This window comes from Phycodurus eques, chromosome 8 (genome assembly GCF_024500275.1).
Source record: "Phycodurus eques isolate BA_2022a chromosome 8, UOR_Pequ_1.1, whole genome shotgun sequence".
Lineage (NCBI taxonomy): Eukaryota > Metazoa > Chordata > Actinopteri > Syngnathiformes > Syngnathidae > Phycodurus > Phycodurus eques.
Genome location: NC_084532.1, coordinates 29,631,392 through 29,642,400, shown reverse-complemented (window position 1 = coordinate 29,642,400; position 11,009 = coordinate 29,631,392). Strand labels below are relative to the sequence as shown.

Here is an 11,009-nt window from a genome sequence, read left to right as displayed (position 1 = left end):
ACACACTGAAATAATTGCCAATCGAATTAAATGTATTGATGTAGGACTGTACATTGTTGATGTAATATTGTTTTTGTGTTTTTATTTGTACAGTTTCATTAATGTATATGCATTTATATGCACTACGGCGTTCTAACATCCTGTAGTGCGTCTTTCTTTTTTTGTTTGTTTTGTTTGGTGATCCGAGCGTTGGCTCCGATACGTCAATGCGTCAGCCATATTGGATGTGTCAGATCCGCCCATAAACTAATACGACTGAAGCGCACCATTACCCACACACACACACACACACACACACACACACACACACACACACACACACGCGCGCGCGACACACCAATATTTGAAAACTATAAAGGCACCAAAACAATGTACATGGCCAACATATGTTGGATAGGTTCCTGTTTCCCAAATACACGCCAATATGTTTGGGAAACAGATGTAATAATGTGTGTCACTTTTAATTTGATGATTACAATGGATTAAAAAAAAATTGTAAATTGTCAATGTTTTTTTTCACCAAATTTAGGACAATTTTGCATCACTGAATCTGAAAATGACATGCGCTTCTCTTTTTCATGTTAGTTTTTTTTTATATAGAATTATTTATTGATTGGTAGTGTATAATTGTACACACATCCGTCAGGGGGTGCGCCCCCAGGTTGAGAACCCCTGATTTAAAGTGAAAATACATGTACATGTAAACAAAAACTTAGAAAAACAAACATGTGGCCATAGTTCAACATGTTGAACTGATTGAGCAAACCCAATGTGATATTTGGATTCAAAATTGTCCTAAATCAGCTAAAAAAATAATAATCGTAGAAAATAAATTTGCCGTTGACCAGTGTTATGAATGTGCACCTCATTTTTGTCACGGGCCACATTGCAGTGATGGTTTCCCTTTATGACTGTGAAATCATATACATGTTGAATCGCCTCATCATTTTACCGGTATACACAAAAACATTGATGGATAACTCATTTTAAAATCAGAACTCAAGGATAATAGTTGGTTCAACTGTTGTTCAAATTACTGAAAAGGGGCTCAGTAATAACATCATGCTTGCCATATCTCATCGTTGTTATTTATTACATGTGACAATTTGAAATTTTGGTACAGATTTGAGAAGGAATCGTGGAAGTTGACCTGCATTGAGTTGCTTTTGCGGGCCACATAAACTGATGTGGTGGGCCGGATCAGGCCCCCGGGCCTTGAGTTTGACACCTGTGATCTAACCTCTGTAGTCTCTATCATTGATTTATTTAACATTTTCAAGTAAAATAATGTTTTCGTTTTGTGCTTAAGTACATTTCAGAGTCTGTATTTTCTTCCCCTTTTACTAAAGTAAAGAAATTTACTTGTACTTGAGTCTTTTCTTTTCCCCCAAACTAGTATCTGTACGTCCACTTAAATTAACATGATCTTCAAATGTTTTTTTTGTTTGTTTTTTACATCATTACATTTTACCTTTAGAAAACGTAACTGAATGTTTGCTGAATGATTTTGTTTTACACAAAATAAATTGCTACCTGTTTTTCTTTTCTTTCTTTTCTGCAACACAACCCGATCAAAAATATGCAAACGAAAATCAAAACGTCAACTCCTACTTTCCTCCCAGCAATGTTTATTGAACTTATTAGTGGGCCATTTCACAAATAATAAACCAAATATTCCCTCGGGGGTCATTTGATGTCGTACCTTCGCATCATCCTTTAATTGAGCAAATCGTGCCTGCGGGTTTCGATTTTCTCAACTGCAGGCGGGGAAGGCGTCAATTGATGCCAAGTGAAAAATAATGAATTCAAATTAAAATAAATAAATAACTACAATTATGGAGAAATTCACCAGGAAACCCATTTGCAACATGCGGCAGGACTCCACACATTTTATGAGCCTCAGTAGGCGCTGCTGTTTTGGCTGGCAAAGGAGCTCAAATGGGTGAGCTAATTTGAGGGTGATGTTTATTTGTGAAATACACGGAGGGGCGGCCACTGAGGAAATACGGTAATAGTGAAAAACTGTTTGTCAGACACGATAAAACCATCAAAGCCACGGTAATTAGCTCGTTAGCTCAGCTTGATTCTCGGTTTTCCTTACGCGTAGTCGTCTGCCAGTGTGTCAAAGTAGTCGGTGTCGGCGTAGACCAAGAAGCCTGAGAACAAGCTGTCCGCCCAACCCGGGTCGGCAAATAAACCGTTCTGGTCGTGGTAAAAGATTTCCAGCCACACGGCGTCTTCGGGCTTGAGGAACATCACCGTGGACCCGGAGGCCACGTCGTGGTTGCCCGTGTTGGCGTCGAAGGTTTTGATGCGATGCTGTCCGTTGTGCATCAGAGCGATGGCCAAGTGTTTGTTGGCCAGCGTGATGTCGTAGGAGAAGTAATAAATGCCGGGATACGCGCAGATGAACTTGCCTGTCTGAGGGTTGTAATGGCCGCCCTCATTGAGGAGGACCTTGTTGAACTTAATGGGGGTGTTCTCCGTCGGGTAGCTGTTGGTGATGCCCACGGAGAAGGCCGACTTGGGTGTGAGGCTCCCGCATTTGCATTTCCCCGCCGTCCCGCGAACGCCGCGTTGGCCCTTTTGTCCTTTCTGTCCGTCGCGGCCGAGCGGGCCCGGCGGGCCTTCGTGTCCGTTCTCCCCCACGGGGCCTCGTTTACCCGTTGGCCCCCGCTCGCCTCGCTCGCCGATCTTACCCGTGGGCCCCACCCTGCCCTTTAAACCTGAAACGCAACAGTCCAACGTTAGCATTCAGTACTGGCGGCACTTTCACAATGGTGCAGTAAAAACAGCTTGACGTTATATGATTGTAATATACATGCCAGGCCACTAGTTGGCGATGGAACACATTAGCCTGGTTCCAACTAGGTAAGAAGCCCAAACCGAATGAAAATGCTCCACATAAGCACCTCAATCGGAATAAGCAGGACCAATGCGAATGGAATTTCATTCAGATACACAGGAGAGGAACATTCCTTTCGCCAAACCAGTCCGAAATACATTTCCGTTTTCATGTAAAGCGTGACGAATCGGAATGGGGTCAAGCTGCGCTGTGTCTGCGCATGCTCCATCTTGGTGCACGATGATGCGCGGTGGCATCATCGTTTACACGCTCGAAAACCTGGCGGCTTCCAACCGGAACGGGATTGCAATCAATTGCTTTCATAAACAAAACGAAAAAAAAATACTGTGCTACGTAGTTCGGATTATATGTAGTCGCACATGTAAACGGCAGATGGGAATAGATCACGTCACGTGTAAACAGTTGAGCAGAGATCTTCAATCGTAATGAGTTCAGTCGGAATAACAAAAAAGTCTGCGCGCAAACGGGACGATTTTGTAACGAAACAAGACAAATAAAACCGAGTCAGCTGTTGAGCCCGTTTGCAATCGGCACCTACTGAGGCAAAGTCTGGTTTCTTACAGAAGTTTCATCCGCTTAAGATGCTGGAAATAAACACTTCCCTCAAAATGAATGAGCACATTTGAACCCCGTTCGCGAACCAAAACAGCAGCACCTACCGAGGAATGTAACGTGCGCAGTCTTCCTGTATGTTGTTGCCTCTTCCCTTAGCCGAGACCAGGAGTGTCAGACACATTTTTGTCTCGGGCCGCATTGTAGTTATGATTTCCCTCAGAGGGCCGTTAGAAGAGTGAAATGTTTCACCACCAAATCCTACTCTGACCATTACGCGACAAATTGAGGGATCACTAGTTTTGAAATCAGAAGACAAGGATAATAGTTTGTTCGAGTATTGTTGAAGTTACTGTAGAAGAAGGGTTCGGTAACAGAAAAAAGGCAATATGGCAACATTGTTGTTTATGATTAGGACAATTTGGAATTTGGGCACAGATTTGAGCAAAAATCACGGAAGTTTGACGAGCATGATTTGCTTTGGCGGGCCACTTAAAATGATGTGGCGGGCCGCGTCTCGCCCCCGGGTCTTTTGACTGTGACACCTATGCCCTAGACTGACTACCGTTTGCATACCGCACCACCAGATCCACAGACGAAGCCGAAGCCAAACAACTCCACTCCAAGAAGGCGGCCTATCTTCGGCTTAACTGCTGTCCATTGACTACAGATCAGCGCTTAACACCATTATCCCCTCAAAGCTGGCCCCCGAATGGCTTGTTGTCCACCTGTGCGGGTAGAGCCTTCATTTCCTGATTGGCGCGTGTGGGCGGCCACAATTCCTCCTTCCTCCCCCCCAGGGCTGTATCCTCATGCCTCTGCTGTAGTCCTTCTATGCCCGGGACTGCGAGGCTGCAGACCCCAACGTCGTAGTCGGGTTTGCCAACAACACAGCTGTGGGAGGTCTGATCTGAAACAATGAGGAAATGATCCATCTGGCAAACCGCCGTAGGGTGAACGACCTTGAGTGGAACATCTCAAAAACAAAGGAGCTCACTCATCGTGGACTTCTCCAAGAAAAAAAGCAGCAGAGCTTTCTTCCATCCAGCATAGATGAGGCCCAGGTGCGGAGGGCGGAAAGCTTCAGGTACCTCGGCATTAACGTCTCCCTGAACTTTTCACGAACACTCCACATCGGCACTCTGGCCGAGAAATTATAAAATTGCTGGATTTGATCATCTCAGATACTGAGGGATTTCAAGCTCCCCCTCGGGGTGCTCAGGAACCTCTAAACCCACACGGCGCAGAGAATCCCGACCGGGAGCACGACCACCCGGGGAATGTCACCAAGGGGGACCACCAGAATCTGACCTCCTGTCTTAATATGCAGGACACCTACACCAAGTTCTGCAGATAAAGAGCCAAGAGACCAAATAACAGACTCTTCCCTGCAGCCATCAGGGAAATGATACAGGATGCTCAGTGCCAAACATGGAAAGACTGGGAAAAAAAAAGTGTGTTTTCTTTCTTTCGTTCTTTCTCGCTCCTTGAAACTTGTAGCTCGGTGTGGAGGCGGGATTACGTCGCCATGAAAAACCAAACAATTTGTATACTCTTCCGGCAATGAAAAAGTCAAGTTACCATAACGTGTGTTCTGTCAGCACCGGTTGGCTATTCAAGGAAGACAACAGAAACACATTTCCCCAACGCAATGACACGCGCGAAGTCACCTCGGAACGTGGCCACGTTGACATTTGGAAGGGCTCAGCTCTCGACGGCCGAGCCGAGCGATCTGTTGTCCAGCCGCCTCTTTTCGCACGATGACTACGCAGCGACCGAGCAACTTTAGAAAATCCCGACTCGCTGCGTGCGTTTGCGTGTTGAGGTGAAATATATGCTTCGTGGAACACAGCTGCGCTCACATCCTCAATAAAAGGAAAAAACGCAAAAAAACAAAAAACAGTACGAAGGCATAAACAAGCATGATGAATGAAAAAGTAATTATTTAGGATGGCGCCGCGCCATCTTTTCTAACAACAATAGTTGCTTAAAATCGAAACCATAGGCTCTGTCGCATTGTACCTGGGTCGCCCTTGTGCCCCTCCTCGCCCGACCTGCCATCTCTGCCATCCCTTCCGGGGGCGCCCGCGTTCCCGTCCGATCCGGGGCTCCCGGCCGGGCCGGGCTCGCCGGGCGGTCCCGGCGCCCCGGGGACGCTGCAGAGAAGACGCGGCGCTCCTTTCGGCAGCTGTCCGACGACGCAGTGGCACAGGCACACGGCTCCCATCAAGGCCCACATCTTCACATCTGCGCAGTCAGACAACAAAAACACAAAAATAATTTACACCAGCGACTAAACTCATCTGTCCATCCTACACAACGTTTACTAAGCTCTGTATCAGCAAGCCCATCTTGTGCAAACCATCCATCCTTCGGTACGGCACGGTTGACTCTGCACCGGACATTCCGACGTTCTGAACTTTAGTTTTGCACCGGCTTCCGGCGGCAGAGCTGTGCGACGCCACCCGTTTTAGGGATCGAATAATCTTCCCGTCTGTCTACTCACCGACCCAAGCTACTGTAGCTACCCGCTTAACCACCCACCTACCCGTTTATCTGTTCTATCCAGTATGACTTATGAATGGGTTCTCTCTCTCCCGTTTCTCTCGGGAGAGGCCAGACGCGACTCTCACAATGAGAAGATTATGGCTCGACTCATTTTCACTCTCTCTTCTTTGCAAGCGCCCCCACGCTTTTGTGTGTTTGTGCGTGGGAGAGAGACCTCAAAACGAAAGGTCTTGTCTGCGAGCCAAAACATTCCCGAGAGATGACATCACGCTTGGCCGTTTTTTTCTTTTTTTTGGTCTTGTTTTCCCTCTCTCTCTGTCTGTCCAGGGGAACCTCGGCATGCGGTTGCACTTGCGCAGACAGAACGAAAGCCAAACGGGAATGTTGCTCACGGGGAAACCATCCCCATCGTGTGCGAGTTGCAACACAGTTGGGCTGCGATCCCGTCCGTCTGGCAAGCGAGAGAGCACGGAGGCTGCGTGGATCAAAATGTTCCTGGTCTTCGCCCGTTCGGGTGAGAAAGCGGATCAACAGCAACAAAGGGGCGGAGGAGGGAACATGTGTGCCAGGCACGCAGGCGTAAATCCAACGCGCCAAGTGTAAAGCACGCCGGACGGGTTGAGCATTGGACGGACAACTGGATCCTGACCCGGAGCCCTCGCGGTGGCGTCAGTGCGGTTTTGCAGACCCGAACCCCGCCTGAGCATTCGCCTCCAAAGCCGCGATGATGTCAGCATTTGTCGGCGGCCGTCCCTCCGGAAACACGCACATCGACGGCTCCGTGGAATTGGAGTTCTCAATGCTTCACATTTACTCGGCTTTGCGCTACAAATGTGTTCTTGCTCGTCACGTGGCTCGCGCGTCCACGAAAGCCAGATCCCCTTGGGACCCTTCCAAAAAACCAAACGGTTCATGTTTCTATGGGAACGTGTGCCAATGCGACGGAAACACAGAAGGTTCTCAGGAATATTTGAAGCTCCCTCTTGAACACGCTTAGCACAGTTGCATACATTTCAAGATAAGTTTCAACATTCAGCGCGTTATTCGCATTTTCCTTGACCAAACACGCGCCGGGAAACCTCAAATCCATTTTCGTAGACCCAGAGCAGCCTCGGTGTCCAGAAACTTTGCAGTACATTTAAAAAATACATATGCATATTTTGGGTCATCAAATTCATCCAGCTTCACTGGCCATGGTCATGTCTTTTTAAAAAGAATTATAGGACTCTTCAATATTGTACTGTATAGAAACACACAGAATTGGCATGATTAAGTAGAATGCCACATTTCTTGGTTCACTTCAACGGACATTTTGCTGCTCCTTGTGTTGTGTGCGCCTCGGCCACCTGGAGGCAGCACAATACACACGCAAATGTACGTGGAGCCAATCCCAAGTTACTCCTCCGTGAGCAGCAGTAATTTAACTTTTTCTTCACATAGGATCAAGAATATAGAATATATACCTGTGAGTATTATTGCATTTTCTGTCTTCATTAGCCCCCCTATGGGCTTTCCCATTATGTGTTAGCATTAAGCTAGCAGACTTTAAGGCAAGGTTATGTGGTTGTTTTAAAAAGTGGTGTCATTCTCATTGTTTTGTGTTAAATTTGACTGTAAACTTCAACTGGGAGTGTGACTAAACAGCTCAACGCTACTTTTTTGAAGAATTGTTTACAATCTGCCAAACTGCTGCTTGTTGCCAAGTGAGTCGAATTCAGTTCGCTTCCACCCAATTATGTCCATTTTGTTTTGTTTCACTTGCAAATCAAAGCAAAACATTGCCCGAACGACGGCTCGGATTGGGAAAAAACACCATCCGAACTCATGGAAGTAGATTTGCATGCATGATTACTGCTAACAAACAAACAAACAAACAAACAAAAAAAGTCCCGCACATGCACACGATTGCCAGTAGATGATCGGCTCCACCGTGTCCAGACAGGAGTGGCGAATCGGTCTTACCCCCCATGCGGAAGCCGTTCGTGTGCGGAGCGTCCGATCTTATTCCGCTAACATGATCCTGGTCTTTCGGCGTCCGTCAGACATCTGCGAGCGTCGCTTCCGCTGACGGCGTCCTCGGCGAGAGCAGCTGGATGGACTCCCTCCACGGAATCCAGCCTCCATCCCATCCCTCCCGCCCGCCCCTCGGCCGGGATCCACTCCCTTCTCTGTGCCTCGCTGAGGTTCGGAAGCAGGGCTCTCCAGCTCAACTTATCCGGCTGAGTGTGTATTCCCCAAAAAGGGGGTTCAGGTCGTCCAAAAAAGGGCAATGAATCGAATCTTCTCAATCTTTGTTATTAACAAGATTGGTGTCACGTTCCTCTCTCTCTGACCTCCCTGGTATTTTGCATACGCCTCAGCATGTCTACACGAGGAACGATGACGTCTGATACTGTTATTTCTTGAGCGCCGCAACTTGCTCTGCGCATCGCGTGGAGGTGCGCTTGTTCTCAACAACAACAACAAAAAACCTTACTTTTCCTGAAGTTGGCTGCGCTCTCCACCGATCTTTTTCTCTTCACGGCAGCTAATGAGAAAGTGGGCCTGGGTGAGTGACAACATTGCTAATCCACTTTGGCTAACTGCTCCATAAACACTGACGAAAACTGTCATGAGCTTATAAGTGAAAAACAAAACAAAACAAACAAACAAAAACAAAAAAAACACCGTTGCACCAACACTAAACTTTGACGTCAAGTAGGGGGCCGCACAATATCATCTGGTGGGCCTCAATTGGCCCCCGGGGCGCAGGTTTAAGACCGCGGTTCTCAGGTGAGCTCAACGTGAAACAATGCACACACTCGAGTTTGTTAGCCGAGTTGGCTTCCGTCGAGCCCTTTTCTGAAGCGCTTGTCCTCTCCGGGCCCGTGTCCGTCCCAGCCGACCTGGACCGGTCGCCAACCAATCGCAAGGCGAAAAAGAACAACAGATGACAGAACAAACAACAGAACAAAAGCACAGATGATGTTCCCTCCAGTTGCCGCACACACTGGTGGACCAAAACTATCAAACAGACAGCTAGAGGTTCTCAAACCTTTTACAGAAAAACAAACAACAGTGGCATGAAGGGCCGTATTCGTCAAAACCAAGGCAGAAGTTTTCATCTTAAAAGTAAAGCCACTGATATTTTTCAGTATTCTTCCCCAACGGCTGTCCGACTTCGTCCTGAGGAACCGGTACATTGACCCCTCTGTGCGGAAGGGAGGGATGCCAGGAGTGCCAGGGCGCCTGAAACACAGAGGTACGCGAGAGGCTCGCGAAGGGCAAGGAAACCTGGCTGCACTGTGGCTGGACTTAGCCCACGCGTATGCCTCCGTTGCCCACAACCTCGGGGAGGCGGCATTGGACCAACGTAACGTCGAAGCCCTGATCACGGACTATTACAACAGCTTTAACCCGAGGTTCACTTCTGGAAGGACTTGAGAAAACGCTGAGCGATTTCCGCCGCCGGTGGTCGGGCTTGCCGGCATCGCCCTTCGCGGCGATAAGAACAAGCGGACGCATTTTTCATTTTTGCGGGTTCCGAAAGAAAAGAAGCCATAGTGTGTCTCAACAGAATGGGTCTTTAATTAGCAAGTCAAGTAAAACAAAACAACAAATCGTAAATCAACACACCAGTGAAATACAAAACAAACCCATAATAAAAAAATAAAAATAAGCGTCGTTTTTCATATCAAATGACCATTCAGTAATAATTACCATCCAAATACCTCGTAATAGTCCACTTTTGTGAGCCTGTGCTCTGATTTGAGAAATAAGTCAACAATAACATTTGAAATATTTCACTGAATTAAAGCATCTTAAAATGACACGTCGTTCCGTTGATATAAAAAAAAGTCCCAAGAATTCTGCTACTGTTGGGTGACATCAAAAATGGAAGTCCAAACGAGGTGAAAATATGCATGAAAAAAATGTCTCTCCTTTTGTTAGCAAAAACACTATCCAAAATAACATTTACATTTACATCAGTACAAAGATCTGAATTGAAAAATAGTTGCAATGAAAAAAACGGGGTCTTATTCCTTTTTCGTTTTTTTCTCATTAGACAGTAAAAAAATGACACTGTGGATCAAAAAATCTGCAAAATATGCAATGAAAAAAATAAAATCTGCATCTTAAAAAGGTTTTACACGGTAATCCTGACTTTTTTGTACAAACAATAGAAACAGTATTGCACGTCACAACACAGAATCGAGGTTAGTCAGCCTTTCAAAATGTGTTATTCGATCAAATAATCATTCAAGTTTCACAGCGGGAGAATCTCAAGTGTCAAAGGAGAAGAGAACAAAACCTTCATGTTGCCTTCTGTCACACGTGTGTATGAAAATAAGAATCATATCAAAAACTATGTGGATGTGTGTGTGTGTGTGTGTGCGGTATCCATTTGTGTTGGAACTAAAAGTTTGGACATAATTGAAACCCCCCCCCTGTTGCCGGGTCAATTTGACCCTGGGCATGGTTAATTACTGCCAGAATCTAAAAAAAAAAAAAAAAAAAAAAAAATCCCAGTTAACATTGTTCAGTAACAATTTCAAGCATTATTTAGTGCAATTGCGCTCACTGATCATGCTTCAATGGAAAGAATTTACTTGTTTTTCTTTCAAACTAAATGCGGCTAACTTTAAAGATTGACCTAAACAGAAGTGTAAAAAAAAAAAAAAAAAAAAAAAAAAAAAATCCAATACAAAAATGGTTTCAATCTCATGTTTCCCGATTGAAATGAATAGAAATGCAATGAGTCTGTTCCAGCCTCCTCCCAAAACTTTTTGTAATAAGGAAAATAGCGCTCGAGAATATTTACATTCTAAAACATACTATTGACATAATTAAATAGAACGTACAGAATGAAACAGTTTGTGCATCAGGATTAATTCATGACCCATTCTGGTGTGTGCAACCTGGCCACCAGGGGCAGTATAATAAAGACAACCGAAGGCGGCTTTCAAAACTACAGTGCCTCGGTGAACTAAAGTAATATGAGTTGTTTTTTCGCAGAGGATAAAGAATATATGCCGAAGAGTATATGAGTATTGTGATCTACATGTGTTGTTTTCAAAGAGCCATGACTTCAAACATTATAACA

At 45.7% G+C, this 11,009-nt stretch overlaps 1 protein-coding gene across 3 annotated transcripts; it reads right to left on the bottom strand.

Annotated features, from left to right (window-relative positions):
- Positions 1-1,608: 1,608 nt before the first annotated feature.
- Positions 1,609-7,989, bottom strand: LOC133406239 (complement C1q tumor necrosis factor-related protein 7). Of its 3 annotated transcripts, none has more exons than XM_061683700.1 (3): positions 7,889-7,989; positions 5,441-5,665; positions 1,609-2,726 (listed from the first exon to the last, which is right to left on the bottom strand). In XM_061683700.1, the coding sequence occupies exons 1-3, from the start codon at positions 7,893-7,895 to the stop codon at positions 2,098-2,100; spliced, it is 861 nt and encodes a 286-aa protein (XP_061539684.1). In that variant the 5' UTR covers positions 7,896-7,989; the 3' UTR covers positions 1,609-2,097. The 3 variants fall into 3 exon arrangements, with proteins under 3 accessions (XP_061539684.1, XP_061539686.1, XP_061539685.1); XM_061683702.1 differs by having other exon boundaries at positions 7,822-7,902; XM_061683701.1 differs by lacking the exon at positions 7,889-7,989 and adding an exon at positions 5,967-6,082.
- Positions 7,990-11,009: the final 3,020 nt, after the last annotated feature.

What these genes read in the sequence shown, in the direction of transcription:
- LOC133406239 (XM_061683700.1), bottom strand. An exon ending in GGGGCACAAGGGCGACCCAG is followed by an intron (nt 2,727 to 5,440) that starts GTACAATGCGAC and finishes GTTGCGTTTCAG; the next exon opens with GTTTAAAGGGCAGGGTGGGG.